Source organism: Zonotrichia albicollis, chromosome 3, assembly GCF_047830755.1.
Source record: "Zonotrichia albicollis isolate bZonAlb1 chromosome 3, bZonAlb1.hap1, whole genome shotgun sequence".
In the NCBI taxonomy this organism is placed as follows: Eukaryota; Metazoa; Chordata; class Aves; order Passeriformes; family Passerellidae; genus Zonotrichia; species Zonotrichia albicollis.
In genome coordinates this window covers 41,350,985-41,371,501 of record NC_133821.1, presented here as the reverse complement: position 1 = coordinate 41,371,501, position 20,517 = coordinate 41,350,985, and the positions used below count along the sequence as shown (strand labels likewise).

The 20,517-nt window shown below is 35.6% G+C and overlaps 1 protein-coding gene across 3 annotated transcripts in view; it reads right to left on the bottom strand.

Moving 5' to 3' along the window:
* The window catches only part of BTBD9 (BTB domain containing 9), a 109,592-nt gene that overhangs the window by 75,537 nt on the left and 13,538 nt on the right, over nucleotides 1-20,517 (bottom strand). For all 3 annotated transcript variants that reach the window (XM_074537233.1, XM_014264388.2, XM_074537234.1), the window contains exon 7: nucleotides 18,007-18,126. In XM_074537233.1, coding sequence (XP_074393334.1) covers nucleotides 18,007-18,126 — 120 coding nt within the window. The remainder of the gene's footprint in view (nucleotides 1-18,006; nucleotides 18,127-20,517) is intronic.

The window sequence follows — 20,517 nt, the reverse complement described above, 5'->3', positions numbered from 1 at the left end:
AATCCACTGAATTTATATGATAGTTGTTATATGCTTTCTGCTCCAAAACAGTGTCTTGAACTATTGTGCAGACTAAAAATCCCAGTCTCTTCTTCCAAGAGGCAGTCTTCAAGCATTTTCATAGGACTATGAATTTGAAAAGTTAGCATGGTGCCTTAAAACTGTGACTAAATGTAGTGTTTTTCTGACATCTTTCCTTACCATCAAACAAACAGACATTCTGCAAATGAACTGTCACAACAAAAAGTTGAGGTTTTTTACATTCTTTTCTCAGAGCTGAACTGCTCCTGCATCGCAAATTTTAGTACAGCATTAGAGTCTAAAGAACAGCATTTTTTAATCTCTTATCACCATTTTTAATAAGAGTCAAGTAATATAAACATAAAGAGTTTTCATCATCTGGCCCTTGTATTCCTTTCCATATCAGAATGCAAATGGCCTCAGCTCAGCAGACAACAAAAAAGTGTCCAACAGCAGAGACAAAAACCCCTTTTTGGGCTCCTAATGAGGTCTCCAGAGCCCAAGGCAAACCAATAACAAATTGTACTTTCCACACATTGGGATGTAGGGGCTGTGAGGGAGGAGAGGAAGAAAACCCTGGAGCTTGTCATCTGAAATTAATTGAACTTAGCCATGCCAGGAAAACACTGGTAATAAACCCTCCCCAACTAAATAAAGCTTTTACACTAGGAAAAAAATAAAAATTTATGGCAGTAATTTCATCTTGGGTTTTTCAAGAAGAGCTTGCTGTTTTTCTTGCACTCGATAGAAACAATCCCAAAGGAGCAATGTAGGCAGCAATAAGGCAAACTTCTAAAAAGATATCACTTAATTTCTCACTCCTCCCTTGCACTATTGCTCCTCTTCCTCTTGTATTTAACTGAATATTAACTCTATCACTGAAATATGCTACCTCAAGGTTTCTCATTCTGTAGAGGTAGGAAGTCTTATGTTTCAGCATCCCCCTGAGAGGGTATTCCATCTCTGCAGGTTCATCATTCATTCCATCATCCTAAAAGCAGTCCAGAGCTGCTAGACAACTTGGTATTAACAAAATGCCATAAAAGATCAAAACATAAAAGACTAAAATAATAATAAATCTCATCTTGAGCCAGAGGATAAACATTCTATATGAGTAACTGACATCGCACTACTTATTCCCTACATGCCACAGAAACAAAGTGATCTTGGATTCGGCAATTGCTGAATACATGTTTTTCTTCCCTTGCTTACACATCTTACATTCTATAAAAAATCTAGCAACTAATGTTCATAGAATCTACTTAATATACAGCATCCAAATCCTTTAAGCATGAAAAATAAAATTCTGCAATTTTAGCTTGTTCTGTAAACAAAAGGAGATTAACCAATATAATTTAGTTTTATTTTCCAATATTTCCAAAAGGATGATACAGCTAAAGGAGTTTTTTAGATGACCTGTATTAAAAACAAAAAAGCAATGCACTCTACAAAACCTAAAGAAATATCAGTGACATACTTTATTACTTCACTCTGCATCATAACAGAAACCAAAAATTTCTGTACAGCTCACACATATATCTATTGTGTCATAGAACAGCTTACACTGAGATGCTTTTCATGCATCAGAAAAATGACCAAAGTTCTCCAAATTAATTACTTAATGAGTTTAACCTCATGCAAAGAAGTTTTACAATCTATAGAAGTTTGTTCAAGCAAACCAGAACTATGCCCACCTGATAGCCCTCATTTTAGACCTGCTATCTCCAAGCTTTTCCCCTATCCTACACAGCAGTCCTTCTGCACAAAAGCAGAACACCGCCTCTCCCAGAATTCAGTCTCAAGATTATTCAGGCTACACTAACAGTTTTTGAGGTCATCTGAAAATGGAAGCAGATATATTGCCCACACTTTAATGCAGTAGGCCTGTCCCTGGCACAGTTCAGCCCAGCCCAAATGGCACTCCCTTCTCAAGCACTACTTCATGGACCAGAAGCTATTCCACCCAAGGGCAATGAGGACACTCAACACGTTCTGAAAGCTGAATGGAGTTTTATAGGATGAACATGGCCAAAATGTAAAAGGACACTACATGACTAAAGAATAGGCATTGGGACTATTTAGTCCACTAATAATAATGGACTATAACCATTTTTATATATTGCTATAGACTACTTGAAGCAGTTTCAAAGGTTTAAACCAATAGCTATTAGGAACAAATATACTTTCTAGGCCGAATGCTAAATTCCATAAGTTTGTTCAGCTTTCCTAAGCATTCTCCAGGTTTGTCTTTCATGGCCATGCTTCTGTGATTTGCACATGACACTTGCTCCTAATCGTACCTTCCACATATAACTTACTTTGCCCTTTGCCTCATATCCTCAGTTTAAAAGGTTTTCTTTACTTTAAAAGCTTATCCTCCTATTCTTGTCTTCTGCCCAGGCTCTTCTGAGACTCACAAGCTACACAGTTCTGAAGAGTTTATGTAATCTCCCTATCAGGATTATACTGTACATTTAAAGCTGGAGAATGCCAGCTGCCTTCAAATAGGATGAAATAGTTTGGTTTTTTTATTTTAAGAGCTACAAAGTCTGGATCAAGAAAAAAAACAGTGCAGCATTTTTTCCCTTTAAACACATTGGTTATCAGGCCGATTTTTTGATGGAAACTCCCGAGAATCAATCAGTGAAATTGGCAGGTACTTTATTATCCTGTATTTCTGTATAAATACAATTATATTATCCAAATACACACAGAGAAACTTTACAAATAATCTTTACTGACTGCCATATATATGCCATTTAATTTACTGAAAAGTTCCACATCTCATCTAGCACAACTAGCCTATCATTTTCAAATCAACAAAATATTCCTTCTAATTCTGTTGAAACCATTTGATCCATTTTACCTTAAATTAACACAGTATTTACAAGCTGTTGTTTCATGGTTGTCCATAGCATTCAACTATCCTGCCAGTTCACGACAGAAGGATGCTGCCAGAATAAAACCAGCTGATTCCAGTGAGGAATTGAGGCCTTTCCCATATCAAGTATGAAACTTTTACTCCTTATTCTTCCCTCCCTTCTTCCTGCTGTATGACCCAGGTCTCAGTTTTACTGAGAGAAATTAATGATGAGCTCTTGCTGTCTTTACCACATCTGTCTACAGGTAAGAACATGTTTAAGGAATGAAGCCATGCCAGGTAAACTAAAAACAAAGAAAAGGCACAAATGTGAGATAGCTTTAAAGCTATCTGGCACTATCTCAGCAGAGAATTAAGAGCATCAAAAACACAGAAGAAAAAAGATTGATATAAGAAAATACAGAAACCCTTCCAGAAACAGCAGAGAAAAGGAAAAGAGCAGCTCAGTAAAACAAAGGCTCAGCCTGCTCCAGGGACTGATCGGATCAGCATTTTTCCACTTTACTGATGACTGGCCTGCAGAGTCACTAGGGCACTGTGCTATGGGTGGAGAGCATATTCATGTTTAATCCAAGAGTGTATTTTCCTATTTAATTACTGTGCATTATGAACAAGAACTATTCTTCACTCACAGACTAGATACCATCCTGCTCTCAAGCACCCACAGCCAGTGAAAGATACCTAATGATGCAAAAAATCTGATGATGTTTTATATCTCTTACCACTGCACACTGAGGGAATAAAGCAAAGGAAGTTTCAAGCTTGATTCTTGGATCTCCTGTCTACATCTAATTTAGCTAATTGTTTTTCTTTCTGTAAGAGGCTGGCAGAGTTTCCCACACACTCTGGAGTCCCACCTTCCAGTTTAAGCATATGAGGTTAAAGCAGAGCACCAGATGTTTTGCTCTTCAAGAGGAAAGTGAGAGTCAGCATCAAAAATCCCTACCTCAGTCCTGACCTTGAGCTCAGGGCAGAGGCAGACCAGCAGGAACCATTCCAACAAGGCCTTCTGAAGGAAGATGAAGAGGTGATAGCATAGCATATGGCAGCTGTGTGTTAGTCACTAGGTCAAGAAACCAGCTGTCTTAACACCTGGTTCTTTCAACCTGAATAAACCACTTACAATTTAGCCCTTGTCTGGAAAAGAATTTAAAGGATTAAATAAGGAATTAACAGGTTTTTTAACTACAAGTATCTCCAAAGCAATAGAGGAAGAATGTTAGCATCAAGACATTGTTAATGTGCAAGTGAACTGCTGCATTTAACTTGCTCAACAGAAAGTGGTGAAAAGAGGAAAGCAGAGTAAAAAAGAAATACATCTTCTAGCATCCCAGATAACAAGCACTTGTTCCATTTGTTCTTTTGGAAATTGTGAGAAACTATTCTAGAAAACAGGCCACAAAAATTACTACAGTGACCCTGGAATAAAGTATTCTTCATTAAAGCTCTGATGTTACAGTAACTATGAATAACGATTCCTCTAACACTGAGGTGTGGCCATAATACTACAAAGAAGAAAATCGTTATTATTAAGACCACTCATTTCTGTACTTCCAAGCCTTGTGAAAAGCACAGGTGTATTTCAGAATATCTAAATAAGAATTCTCCATTTTTGTTCTTCATATAGGTGTTTGCTACTTTATTTCATACCCATTTTATCCTCCAGATCTAATAAGTCTGAAGTGGAATGTTGAAAATATTTGCCTATAATTATTATGGAGTAAGTTCACTCTAAAGCACCATATATGAACACCTAAAATATCCTGCACAAGAACACAAACCACAAAAAAATGTAACTCTTCCCCATGAGTGATATATAAATATATATATATATATATATATATATATCTTCTCTTTCAAGTTGTGCAACATTAAGATCACACACATTAGTCTATTCCATTTTAGTGGAACTTTTGCTCACTCAGTGTACAAGTATTTTAGCCAAATTTCATGAAACTACTGTATTAACTGGGCTAGAGCTTCTAGGTAACCAAGAACCGACACATGAGCACATGGCTTCCTGACCCACAAATCGAGATTAACTACAAGGTCAACATAAAAATTCTCCTTAAAAGACTAGGTGGGTAGGAAAGTTCCATAGTACTGTGAAGACATTTCTTCTATCCAATGTCTGAAGCAACAATGATGAATTCTGAAAGCCAGAAGTCAGAAGGAGAAGGAGCAAACTGTGAAAGGAACAAACCAAAAGATGGTTTGAGAAACAGCTCTTCTCTCCTTTCAAAAGACCACTAGAAATAGAAAAAAACTGCAGAGATCACTAAAAAGCTCAGTCCTTTTCTATTAGCATGATCCTATGCACCTCATACAAAAGCACTCTCCATACATTGTTTGTGACTCCACTGGTGACCTCTGTTTTCTTTAAAGTACAACTGCTTCAAGTAATTTCCATGGTAACTGCACAGAGTTTCTAATTTTAATAGCTAAACCAAATTCTTACCTGAGTGAAATAATACATATTTTAGCTCCTTATTTGAGTGAATTATGTTCATAATTCACTAGAAGCTAAAATGAACAAAGATATTCAAGTGCAGTTATGCCTGAAAAAGAAAAGAAGGTAATTTTCCAGTTTTACAGCTGCTTTCAGAATTCTGCCTGAAGGATTACACTAGGCAGTTACTCAGATGCAAAATATTACTTCTATTCCACAGATTTTGAACTATTAAATCTGTTAGATCAATAGCCAATTCCTCCCACATGCACTTAAGAAATTAATAACAACTATAACATTTTCATACTGAAACATTTCCATTTTAGGTAAAGGATTAGAGAACAAATATATTCAACTTTTAACACTGCATCACAGCATTTACATACAATGTAAGCCATAAAGCTACATAATGAAGATCAGATTATGAATTTCACCAAAACGGCAATTTTAAATAATGCACCACTGAGCTTACCTTAAAATAAAATGGGATAATAGGTGTTCTTCAGTGCCTAGATATATCTTTCCCCCTGCAATGTTTTTGTCAAATGTAGCCAGTCAGTTTCATAGTTTGTTTTTGAACAGCTCTAACACTGGTTATTCACAGTTCAATATGAGAAAAAGTATCAAGTAATTTCAAACAGAGTAGATAGAGAAGATGTATCTGCAAATCAGTTAATTAAAAAATAATTATAAATTGAAAACAAGAAGTTGCTCAAGAACAGTTCTAGAACAGTGCTTTAAACAGGCTGTCCAGCAAAGTGGGCAAGTTATCATTCCTGAACTTAGAAGACACGTGTGAATGTGGGAATTGTGTGGTGGACTTGGCAGTGCTGGGTTAATGGTTGCATTCCATCTAAGAGCTCTTTTTCAACCTAAATAACTCTGTGATTCTACTTCCTCTTACATGCCACACCGTCAACAAAAAATTTATCACAGAATCATCCCAAAACCACCTATTTTTAACTGAGGTCCTGTACTTGCCAAAGTTAATACAGGAAATGGGCCAATCTGGGCAGACAGTTTACATTCCATGCATTGCTTTACACAATTTTCCTTAGCCTATGATCTGGAGGATTCTTCAGCGATAACTTTTGAAAGTAATCTCTACTAAATGAGCTTAGAGGACAGAATAAAATGCTCAGTCAACTCCCCAGTTGCTAAATGCCTTTTAAAATTAATTTTAGACACAAACTAATATTGTATCTCATATGCATCTTTTGAGAATTTCAACTTAGAAACTGTTCCTTAGTTCAAGAAGCCCAAAAATTTTGTTAAAATGTTGCAGAAAAAAGTATTCTAAATATGCTGCTGAGCTCAAGCATTATTATATTTACCTCCAGAGACCTATGGGGGAAACCACTTAGGTGCCAGATGTGATGGTGCCAACACATGCCCACATGCCAGAGGATGGTAAAGAGCCTTGAGTTATCTACGTAGAAATCAGGTGATGCATAGATGGTGCAGGCGCAGCATAGGTAACTAAGAAGTTTCCATAATACAAAGAGTAAAGAAAGATTAGGGAGTCTGAAAAAATAAATTTTCTAGCAGCGAACAGCAGCTTCTGTTAAAAAGATGGATTGCACAGTCTTCTGTGTAAATTACCTGTGAGTACAGTGAACCCCTTTTACTTTACTATAATTCAATACTCGTGAACATGTCTGACAACTGCTGATGATACGAGGACCATTCTCTTACTACTAATCTGCATTATGTCAATCCACACCAAGAGAATAAAAGACATTTATAGTCTCTAGTTTCACCCAAGAGTGAACTATTTCAATTTCATTCATTTTCACTCCAAAGAAATAATATAGATTTGCTATATTGAAACAATTTGTTTCCCTTTCATTTACACACTTAACTATGAAGGCAAGATGAAATATGACACAGGAAGTAATCTCTCTTTACAGCTGTTACATGTGCTTTATAATTTACTGCAAGCTGGAATCATCAGCAATAATGTCTTCTAGCCCTTCACCCTATTTTGATCTATCGAAGTTTTAAAATCAGTTTTCATCTAAATATACATTAAATCATTCCTTTAAAAAAGATGGGATGAAATAATATCTGAATGGGAAAAGTGTCTATGCATATATATAGTGTTTCACACAGATTTAGTTTTCCTAGCTGTTAAGTCAAAATCAAGAATTCTCTTGTAAAAAAAAAAAAGAAAAATAACCCCAAATAAAACATTAACATCAGCAAAATTGAAAAAAATAACTAAATTTTCCAGCTACCAATATACAATAAAAATAATAATAGCAATTCTAAAAAGCCAAGCTCAATAGAAATTAGAAGAAAGTTTAACAGATAAAAAACTTAGTACTATGTACTGAGGGAACACAACTGCTAAACAAAATCAGCCTAAGGCACAGTTAAGATTGATTGTATGCTTCAATACCATGTACTCATAATTTACTCTTAAATTTTTCACAAGTCCAAGCATGTGACACTTAAACCCATAATTTCTAGTCTAAAAAGCTTGTTACAGAAACAGTAAGGCATTACCCTTTTCAGCTATTGCTTTCTTAACTGAAATTATTTTTAAACTCTGTTATCCAAATTTTGGTGGTATAAAAAGAGCAGAGGTGCCTGATCAGTTAATGGGAAAATGAATACGTAATTTTAGATCACATAGAAAATGAATATAAAATACTCCACTACAAATCTTATATATCTGAAGAATCAAATAACTTCAAGGTAAACTGCAAAACAACTGAAAAAGTTCCCCTTTCAAGTCTTCACAGGAGAACAGCAAAGAAAAAAATTATTTTAACTTCAGAATGTCTCACTAATTTTTAAGACTAGAGTTCTAGTCATGAACTTAAAAAAAATTAACTGGATTTTTATCCTCTCCCCCAAAAGAGACTTAAAAAAATTCCCTGGATAGGCTTAGAGGAAAAATTTTGGAGAAAATAAACAAACAAACCCGAAAAAAGAAACAAAACCAACTAACCAACCAAGCAGAAAAATCCATCTCCCTCCACTTGATTTTAGCTTCTAAAGCATACAAGGGTATTAATTTTTGCAAACAGTACATCAAATTCAAAGAAATACTACCAAATCTTACTTTTAAAAATTGAACCAAATGGGAATTCTCACGTGGCTCACACAGTTACTTGTAACTGTGTGAAAGCCAAAAACGTTTTCATTTGCTAAGTACTGTCAAATATCAAGAACACAAGTAGTGAAATCTTTAATCTTGTTTTTAAATACCCTGGGAGCTATTAAGCCTAAATTCTTGTTAGTGCAGCCTCCAAGTCTGGAGATGAAAGAAACTTTGGGCAGTCAGATAGCAGGGTGGGGCCACTGAAATGCTGCACATCATTGGGAAGGTTGCTGAGAACAAAGCAGCGCTGTTCTGTCACTCTGTTACAGCTTGCTGAACCCAAATCTCAGATGTGCACATACGGTTCTGCTCTCCACACCTCAAGGAGTACACACCAGAGTCACAGAAGGTACAGCCAACACCACCAAAAACCATAAAAGCAACTGAATAAATGGAACCAAAGAGCAGTGGTTGAAGAGTCTACACTTGACATTCACAAAGGCTTAGTAAGAGTCAAAGAAGTGAATACAATGTTTTCATTCACCAGATCCCACAACACTGGAATTAGAAAGAACAAGGTAGCAAAAGGATTGTCTAAATAGATAAAACTACTTTTTTATGCAATGGTTGATGAGCTTTTGGAAAGTGCTTCCACTACAACCTGCAAGCAGTTGACAGCACCCCAGTCAAGAGAGGGATCTTCGATAAATGAATGGCCAAGCTATCTCTGAATATGCATTAGCAGGATCAGAGGAGTACGAGGATGAACACACAGGAGTCTGTGCTCACAGCCTCTCCCTGACCAGCACCTCCTGCTCTCCGGGTCAGAGACTGGACACACAGCAAGGTGCTCACTGACCCGGCTCAGGGCACCTACACTGTTCATGTAATGAAAATGCACCTTGATTAGCCAACTTTGCCATTTGCCATTAACAGAGACAGGGTAATTTAATTAAACAGAATACAGATTCAGAAATCAATACTTAATACACCTTCCATCACAACTGTTACTCTCCAATGCAAACAAGAAAGACAATGGTATGAAGAAAAGTAATGAAACAACTACTTTATTGATCACTAGAGATGTTACTTGCAGTGCCTAAAATTTCCAAGATCTTTATTGCATCTGCAGTGAACTACAGAAAAATTTGTCCCAATCTTACAAATGAAAAACAAGCTTGAAAGTATAAAGCTGTTAAAGTCACTTTGTGGTGAAAATCAAAACCCAAATGCAGAATCTGGTGTTTTAGAAAAGCCATTTTTTCTTGCTTTTAGAAGACATTACAAATAATAACTGCTTATAGCACACTAGCAGCCTAAAAATCACAAATCCCATGTGGTTTTCCTATCATTAACCCTACCATAAAAAAGTCTCACAAAACATTTTTGACTTGCAGAGTTTTTCCCAAACATTGTATTTCATCTGAGCAACATATCTCTCTTCCATAATTTTCTTTCCTTCACTCACTCCTGTAGGTTAAAGAGACTTATACACATGTTCATGTCTTACTTTCTACAAATTTGATTCTCTATAGCACATCAATTGTTCAGTTTGATTTTTCATTTTCAACTGTTTGTATCCTATTTTCTTTCATATTAAAGAGTGAATATTCATTTTAAAAACTATTTAAAGCTGCATCAAATGGAACCATCAGCCCCATCCTCCCAATTGAAACTGAGATGTGAATGAGCAAATGCAGGTGAAGCCAAAGAACCTTAACTTCAAGACAAGTTGCATGAGCTTCTTTTGCAAAGAAAAAGGACACTGAAGAGTAGTTTACTTTAGGGCTTTTCTGCTCATACTCTTATCTTTCTGCTGTATAGAAAATAACTTGAGGTTTGTGAACAAAGAATCAAGTTTAATCACAGAAAAATTTGCTTTACTGTAAAACTTTTATCATACAAATTATTCCACAGCTAAGACTGGCCTAATATTGGCTGACAGGTGACTTTATATATTTAGACACTGAGAAGTAAATCCACAGAAGTGCATTACTTGGTTCATGCAAACAATCTGAATATTTATAACATGCAGTTTTAAGTGTGGTACAGCTTTTCACATACACATGGGAAAACCCTGTCCATTACCTGCTAAGAAATGGGAAACAGAGAAAAGCTTTACACAGTGGGATCAAACAACTTCAACAGACAGCCATCACCGATCAATGAAGTAAAATAAACCAGAATTGTCACAAATTTCCCAAAACATGATTTCCTCTTAGAAAAGCCTGTCTTTGTAAACATGTATGGCAAGTCTGCACAGTAATTCCATCTCTTGGAGTGCAAAAGAAAACACAGAAGAGAGTTTAAAGAAAAGAAGTGCTCAAGATGTCTTTTAACCACACTCATCTTCTGCAACATTAACTTTAAAATACAGCTTGCTGTAGAATTATCATCAACAATGTGATAATTCAGCATTTAGGCATATCTTTATGCATCACTGTCAAGCTGAATAATTACTGATAATTTTCACTTACATCAGATCTCATTTATGAGGTGAAACATTGAAAACAGAACTCAAGACAATTTAGAGTTTAAGAAACTCAAAATGAATACCTCAAAATTCAGACTAAAGAAATTCTAACCATACTACAAAAAACCTACTTATTATTATGTCAAGCTTGAGAAATATGTAATCTAGGTCTCTTAAAAAGTTAATTGTTTCTTCCAAACCATAAAGCAAAAATAAAATAATATATTATACCTTTTTTTTGTAATTCGTCTCCAACAAACTGGATTGGCAGGTTCTCCCTATTTCTCAGGTATTTCTATACAAGGTGTATTGACCCTCTACAGACACTTTTTCAGACAAATACTCATTTTCAGCTGGTAAGTTGTCTGGCAGGTTGTCAGCAACAGTTTAAATACACACTAGCTTTTTTACTTTTCCTCAAAGCTGAGTTGAGCTCTTTAGGTTAAGATAATTGAAATTGCTATGACAGACAGGAGAAGGAATCTGAGAAGAAAAAAGCTGCTTTGATAAGGTTCTTGATGAAAAATATTATTGATTATTCCTGTAGAGAAATGAGCTTTTGTATCACTAGGAGCACATGTGGAGCTGAATTTAGAAATGTAAGCTTAAGATCAAAAGTATACATAACCTGAAATGAAGAAAAAGATCTTTTAAATCAATAAACACTCCAACCCAGATGAGGCAATTGCTTTCTTGATCCTGTGTAGATGATCTACATTGTTTGAAAAATCTCAGACTATCACCTTTTCTTAGGAACAGAAAAAACATCATTATGAAAACCTACTGGAAGAGAAAAAAGGATGCTTAAATACTGATAGACAGAAAAACATGGAGCAGCTATTCACTAAAATGGAGACTACAGGAAACCATTTCCTCCTGTTTTACAGTTAAAAGGCGAAGTATTGGAAACATGCCAATAAAGACTCCTAAATATGATCACATCTTACAAGAACGAACAATGAGCTCTACTCCCCAGCCCCAAAACAAAAAAGAAAACTGCCTGCAATGAAAATTGATTTTTGAAAATAATGTCAGTAAAAAGCCTCAAAGGTTTGGAGTAACATTTCAAAATTGCTTTTACTATCTATTACCATGCTTCTGTAACAGAAATCAAGATAATTTGTACTTATTTCTGGAAATTGTATTATTCTGTATCACTTACAGTCTTAGATTCAGGAAAATATTTTAAAATTTCAGTATCCAGAAATAAAGAAAAGCTAATCTGAATTATGCAGCAAGGTTGGGATTTCTTCGTAAACTCACTAACACCAGCATATCTGCACAGTTACAAATAAAATATTTACACAAGAGGCAACGCTTCTCAAAGAACAGTACAAACAAAATAACTAGTCAACATGTTGCCTCTGCAACTATTTGTAGTTCTCAGTTGCAGTAACTAAGGTAAAGATGGTTCCATTTACACAAGTTTAATCCCTCATTTGCAACAAGTCCTTTTATAAGGATACTAAGAACTTACTGATGAAAAAATTTCACATACTTTTCAGACTGACAGAAGGCCTTACCAAGCTCTTAACAGCAACTCTTAGTCTGTGTTTTCTAGTTAGGTCAGTTATGTAGTAGGGCTTCATTTTAAGTTAAAAAAATGTTCAAAATCATCTTTTGGATGTCTCCATGCTTTTTCTGAACAACACCACTCCCTACTGGGAAACAACACATAAAAACACTCCCAGCACTAAATTAAATCTGCAGACACTGCTTTCATCTCAGTTTATTTCAACTATGTTGGACAATACCTCAACTGTATGCCCCTCAAGAGTTGACTCCTCATTTGTTTCAACATCTTCTTAAATCAAACTGTATCTGGAATGTCTTTTGGCAAGTTACTATCCACTAAGATTCCACCAAGCTCAGGAAAACTGCAAAATGGCTGTCCATAACAGGTAACATTGTCAGAGACCTAATGATAAGGCTGAAAGTGAGACATTGCTGCTTTATCAGCAGCTAATTTCAATGACTCTCCAAAAGACAAAGAAAAAATAAAATTACTGCAGCACCACCAGTAAAAGCTACCACAGTTACCTGAGACTGCCTGATAAAGATCAGAATCAAAGAAAAATGTTTTGTCTAGCTTATACCTGAAAATCACATCTCCTCACATATCATTACATACAAAACAATTGCGCACAACTACTAATGTGTCTGAGTTTAGAACTACCTTTGTACTGAAAAATTGACTCTTCTTGTATTTTTTCAATGTTCAGAAGACGTTGTCTACAATTTAATTTGTCTTCACTCAGGCAGAGGATTACAAATAGTGAAATCATTAGTAGCAAAAACTGTTGAAGAACTAAATGAAAAATCCACCCAGTATCATCAATGCTTAATAAAAGGAAAGGCAAGTATTCTTTTCTGCACCAATAAATACATCTAAAATACAAATACACCTTCTAAAGTAAAAAAAAAAATCTAAAGCCACACTTTCTACAGCAGCCAGGTGCTTTAAGGGAAACATGGAGCCCTATACCACTATTAATTCAACACATTAGTACTAGAAAAACTCAAGATTTTTCAGCTTAAAGCAGATGTAAAAAACAGGAAAAACAATATGCTTAAATAATTTCCCACATTTACAGCATGTTTCTACAGGCATCTACCAGTTCTCTTAATAGAAACATACTTTAGGACCAATTGTTCATGCAGAAATAATTAATATTTCCTTTTGATAAATCACACTATTATTATCCCAAAAAGTGCTAAGGCAGTAATAGCAAATACAGACAAAAACTGATCTCTTTACCATTTCAATATATTTTTTGAATGTTGGTATTACCGATAAAATAGCATCGATTTCAGACTATAAATTGGTCTGGTCAGGGAAATACTTCTCCAATCAAAACACAGAATCATCCAATCTCAAACTAAAGATGAAAAATGAATTGAATGTTTCTTTTTGATTTTATGTACTAACTCTGTACTTGCTCCCTCTAGAGCATAAAGAGCAGATCAGAATGATTTTGTAAATCTGGGAAGTTTAATACACAAAAAAAAGCACAGAGTAGGAAAAAGACTTTCATCAAAGGAGTGTAAACGGAAAGAAATTAATTCTTTTAAACTTTTATTGTAGTGACACCTTGTGGCTACATCTGCCTTACTATGAAACCTCAAAATTTACATTTTCTTGTAATTCTTCTAATGCAGTTCTTCAAATATTGTGGTCAAGGATGAAGTAAAAAGATGAAGTCACAAAACAAAAATAAAAGGATGAAAAAAGTGGGAAGGGTAAGACAGAAAACAGCATTACCTGCTCAAAGACCTTTAGCATTTTTAACATTCACTGCTACAAGAGGAATATGGAATAACTATGAACCAGACACTTGTTCCTAACTTCTACAGAAACATTTTCTGTGTCCTGTCTTCTCTCTAAAGAGTTTTCAGCTTTACATGAAAGTTGATATGAAAGTGTAAACAAAGAAAACAGGGCCAAAAGAAATTCTAAAAAAACGCACTACTGTAATGAATAAAAAAAGGGGGGGGAAACAACCCTGTAATCTCACTCTCTTATTTGCTTTTTCTACACAGGATATGATTGTTCAATTTTCAAAGATGGTAGAATAATGTATTCTAGAAGGATTTAAAGCAAAACAATCACATCAATAAACCGCCCATATGTTTAGCTCAATATTTTCTTTTACTAAAACCCCTCTAAATACAGCAACACCCTGTTACTTGCTATACTAAACTCTGACACTGAATAAGTAATCTTTGTACAAATTAGCTTGTTTATCTAAATCAGGAATCCCACAAATCCTACAAATAATACAAATTATCTGATGTTTGTGAGAAAGCACAAACAATCTTCTCATCTTTTTATTTTAGAATTTCAGTCTTCAGTTATTGCTCTTGCACTTTTTTGACTTATTAATCGGACAGAGGTTATGGCTGCAAAAGTTACTCTGAACACATTAAGGCAGACTGGAGCATGTAAGCAACAGGAAGAAGCCAGGAGTGTAAATAGCCTGATCACATTACTTGACTTTGCCTAATGAGCTTGGATGGTTTAATATGCACTTTGCCAAATACAAATTATCTTTCATGGGAAGCACAACAATGCCCCTAACTCCAACACTACTGTAAATATTCCATAATGCTCCATACATCAAAAAAATCAAATCATGATAGAGACTATGACACACAGGACAAATGGTTCATTAAGGAGGCTGAATTGGTTTTAATTCACTATAGTATAAATTATTTATTTAACAACTAATGGCTAGAAGGTTCCCTTTTTCATCCAGCTTGTGTGAAAAACGCATTGATTGTAGAATTGAATATGGATAGATTTGCTTAAGAGGAAAGTCACACAGGTTTTCAAAAAGACAAATACCCCAACCTGTACACAAGCAAATAAAAGACACACTCCATCAATTTTTATGCCCATGGAAATGTCTGAGTAGCTTCTTAAAACTGAGATGAACATATCAGTTCAGATGCTGACAGCTCTCACCTTTTACAACTAATATTTATGTGAAAGGTAACTCAAAAAGGCAACTAACCCTGCCTAATGTTGCAAGGCTCATATCCTGTTCATAATCTATGAAGAATTGCTCTAGTGTATCAGACAACTGTACATGTTCTACTCCTTCACTTTGGCAAAAAGCATGCAAATAAAAAAGCCTCAGCCAGTAATTCTACTCTTCAATTCTTTGTTGCTCTTCAAAATGACATCTTACACAGTGACCTCATAAAGCACTTTGAGCTAAAATAATTTTTTAAAATTAAAAAAAAAACCTAGTTGAAGACCCTCCTGGTAAGGCATTCAGTCTATGATTATCTATTAAAAATGCATTCAAAACTTTAAAAAAAATGCAGCATGGTTCCCAAAGTGGTTACTTGCAAAAACATTACCTGCATTAGTAAGACAAAAAGAGTAAAATGCCAAAACTAATGGCAAGAAGGCAGAACATAACACGTTGCTTCCATTCCTCTGTACTGTTATCCATTAACAGGAAAATTTTGGCACTGGGACTTGAGACACTAAAACAAGACTATACAACAGAAGCAGCATTGAGCAAAATAGAGCATATAAAACCCTTAAAACGTATCTGCCCCTTGGTAAGTATGTACAACATGCCTGTGAAACAGAATGTCAAATATTAAAGGAATACATTCTGACAATCTCATACTTTAAATCTGTGCTCACAAGACTGGAGAACACCTCTTTTTTAGGTGTTTAAGAAAATGCTAAGTATATTAGGATTTCTGTTTTGTGTATGTTAGTATACTGGAAATAAGTAATTTAACTTGTTTAAGTAAACAGAACTGCTTTAAATACATTATCACAATACACTGAAATTGGATACAAAAGAAAAGTTTAGTAGTCCATGCTTACTTCCTTCTGAACAGATTATTGATGAAAAGACAGATAAGTAAGTCTCTAACACTAACATCTATGTGTACACAGCCTCCCCTGCTCAAAGCCTCTCTCCTAAAGGGAATTTGATCAAAATTCCCAATCAAAGGAGATTCAACCTTCAAGTAATACCTAACTATTTATATTAATATCATTAAAAAAAAATTCTTAATGTTGAACTCCTCAATGGAGGCTTCAATTCTCTGGTGTAAATAAAGATTACAGAAAATCTTATCTAAACTATATTTAATTATTATGGTGACTCAGCTGAGAATTTGTATTTTGCCTTAAGGTTACTGCTCCTTATTGAGCACTTAACAATAAGTGCTCATAAACTTAGGCTGCTACATGACTTTAGCTCTTCCACTCTTCAAATAAGCTGTGCCTCCAAGAAATTCCCAACCATTTTGTGGGTATGATAATGAGGAAAAGAGATTTATAGAAAAGAACAGGATTTCTTTGGGAAAAAGAAAGCACTTCTCTCCATGGAGATTCCAAGAGCTGCTGTGCCAATTAAAAAGTTTATGTCTACAGAATAATTATTACAATGCAGGTCATTTTCTCTCACGGTCTATGAACCAAACCTAATGATGACAGCATCTTTGGTATCTACATGTTGTATCCTCCCTATCAATTAGCTCAATGCAGTTTTTGAATAAGACTGCTTCAATGTGATTATCAGCTTCTTGCAGAATTCCCAACGCCTATAGTTAAAAAAAAAATTACAGTTTAAAAAACATCACTTTAACAATATTTAAACCCATCTATTTATTTTCACAGAATGGCAGAATCTCAGAATATGTTGAAGGGACCCATAAGGATCACCAAAGTCCCTGTCATGGACAGCACCATCCCCAGGAGGGACATCTTGTGCCCAAGAGTATTGTTCAAACACTTCCTGAACTCTGTCAAGCTGGTGCTGTGACCATTTCCCTGGGAAGCTTGTTCCACTGCCCAACCACCCTCTGTGTGAGGAACATTTATTTAATATCCAACCTAACCCTCCCCTGACACAACTCCAGGTCATTCCCTTGGGTCCTGTCACTGGGCACCACAGAGAGGGGATCAGTGCCTGCCCCTCTGCTTCCCCTCACAAGGAAGGGGTAACTGCAGTGGGATCTCCACTCATTCTCCTCTTCTCCAGGCTGAACAGACCAAGTGCCCTCAGCTACTCCTCATACGAATTCCCCTTAAGGCCCTTCACCATCTTCTTCTGCACTCCTTAGAACCCTCTCTAAAGGTTTAATATCCTTCCTGTATTCTGGCACCCAAAACGCCACCTTGGAGGCATCCCTCAAAGCTCCCCAGTCCTAACTTTCCCCTTTTACAATTATTTAAAACAGTGCATCAGTAGAAAATACGTAATACATAAAAATACATTTTCAAGTTCTATAGTAGGTATATAAGTGCATTATAAACATTTAGACAGTCAAGGAATGATGTTTACTACTGAGTGAAAAAAAATCAGCATCAGCTGAGAAAAAGGTAGGTATGACTCAAAAAAAAAAAAAAGGAGGAGGAGACAGACATGGAAAAACCATAGATTTCAAACTGGATGCCTGCATTGTATCAACTATACTAATATTTGAAAAGAATGAGATAAATTATTATAAAACTATATGAACTAAGATAAACTATGTTTTTAGCATAGCTGATAAAAGTTGAGATATAACACAACATAATTAAGTAGCAAAATCCAGCAACTCATTCTGTTGCCTACATTCTCTAGTGTCAGCCACTGTTATTACACTGATGAACTAACCTGCAGACTCGGGCAGGAAAATACAGGTTCTGCCAGGACCGACAGAGGTATTTAGAGTGATCGATAACCCGAATCCAGTCCAACTCATCCATGGACACCTCAATGTAGTAGGAGTAAGACCTATGGATTGTCAAAAAACACTGGTTAGAATACAAGTCAACAAATTTTAGATACCAAATTTTACACTGACTTCTGGATTTTCAGTTGTGTTGAAAAGAAAACTGTTCTTACCCAGATCCCTAATTTCAAACTAGCTTTGAAAAGGAAGTCTCACAGTTAAGATGTATTCTCAGAATGATTTAAAACATTCACACACTCACAATCTATAGACATTAGATAAGAATACTATGCCAAAAAAAAAATGAAATGGAGACTTTTGACTCTGTCATAAAAATTATCATTGGTATTCCTTCCTCACAGAATAAAAGTAAATCACCACCAGTGATACAGTGGTACTTCTATTGCCAAATCAATAAAGAAAAAATGAAAAACAATTACTAGATCAAAAATGCAAATTCAAACTCCTAACTTGAAAAAAGCTAATTTATTTTATGACCATTTTCACTTTATGACCATTTCACAACTGAAGTTGTTCTTCACTTCTGACCCTTTCAGTTCTTTATGATCCATCACTGAGCCTGTCATTACTTCCTTACACATGCCAAAATCACCTCATGAAAAATAAAAAAGCCGCTGACAGAATCTGTGTCTTCCTCCTGCTTATCAGTTATGTTTACCTTACAGTTTGCTGTTAAAAGAAAGCAAACCCAACCTAGAACATAAAAGTTACAGCTAATTCCCTATTATGTCCACTACTGTAATGCTTTGAATAAAGTAGAAATTTCACTTGTAGGACTGCAAGTCACTGAATATATGTTTCAGAGTATTTTCCTTTCCCTAAGGAACTAGTCTGCAACATTCACAGGCATTTCAACAGCACCACGTCAGCACTTAATATCCTTCACACTGATTTCTACAGAGGTGTTGCTCTTAAAGAGTTCTACATAAGCATGTCTTATTGAACATTAACGTCTTTGTTAGTATTTCTAATTTTCCTGATGACTTAAAAGAGTACATGCTTAAAACTATATTGTTTAAAAATCCTTAAAATGTTAGATAGCTCTTAATACCTTGGAAAGGTAAGGCTGAGTCTTTAAATGTCAACGGCACAACCAGCTTTCACATTCACATCAATCAGATGTGTAATACTCACGACCCACATAAATACAACGTGTTTTAGCAACATTACTATTACTAACATATGCGTACTTGACCAAACTCGGCAGTCAAGTTTTAGAGTTTGAGCAGTTTGTATATGAAAGTTACTGACTCTCTCAGTCCTCTCTGCCTTGAGAATTTAGAGGTTCTCATCATTGCTAACAAATATTTGTAACCAATACACAACATGCTACTTTTTGGTTTCTGAAGATACCAAACAAAGAAATATTACCCCAAAAATACAGCTCCATTATCATACACAATGGTATGCCTTTAATTCTTTTAAGGCTGGATAGCATCTTATTTGCAGAGGCAGTTTGGATAGCCTCCCCCTACATCTTTTTTTACAGCTAAGATTCTGCTGTTAACACCTCTGAACTAGAGGTATAAAACACCTGTTAGTTTCCATTTGGTTCTGTTAAGAATATCCAATAGATCAGAGCTTCACACAGACAGTTAAAATTAACAGAGTAGCTTAAAAAATTGTTCAACAAGAAGCAATCATGCTGTACAGGTCTGTTCATGTCTGTACAGGCGTTAAAACACCTCTTTCTCATGTATCTCATTATTCATGTATCCCAGGAGAAAGATGCAGTTTAGTGGCCAGCAGTTGTTAGACAAAGAAGGCAGAAAGGAAAAGACCTCTACAAAAAGCAAGAACAATCTCAGAGCAAGAGAGACATGGACATGTCTGAGCAATCCCAGATCCTTAAGATCTTGGCTGGCCAATTTCTGAACAGCTCTCAGGCCAAACTGTTCTCAAGTTCAACTACCCCACTGTAAATTGTTTTCCTAATATTTATTATTAATTTATCTTCTTGCTTGCATCCACTGCTCTTTGCACTCTCAGCACACAGCTGCAAGAGAACTCTGTCCCTGTATTCTCTACATTCTTGCACTGAATAGGTCAGGAGAGCAACAAACTCTCCCTTCTAAGCCTGCTCATCTTAAAACAGCAAGTTCTCATGCGCTCAAGCCTTCATCTTGGTGTCCTGCTGAACTCACTCCAGGAAGTCAGTATCTTATACTGAGGAGCCCACAAATAGACAAAGTACTCCAAATGCCTCCATTTCCATTTATCTTAGACAGTTGAGTTACTGGAGGGGAAAAAGCTTGACAATTCATAGAACAGAGAATATTCTGAATTAGAAGGGAACCCCTAGGATGATAAAAGTCCAACTCCTGGCCTTGCACAGGGCAGACAGTGCTAATTCCAGTACTATACCTGTTGGGAAGCACAAGAAAGCCCAACAGCAAGCTTTCCACAGAAATCGGGAAGATTTAAAAAGAAAA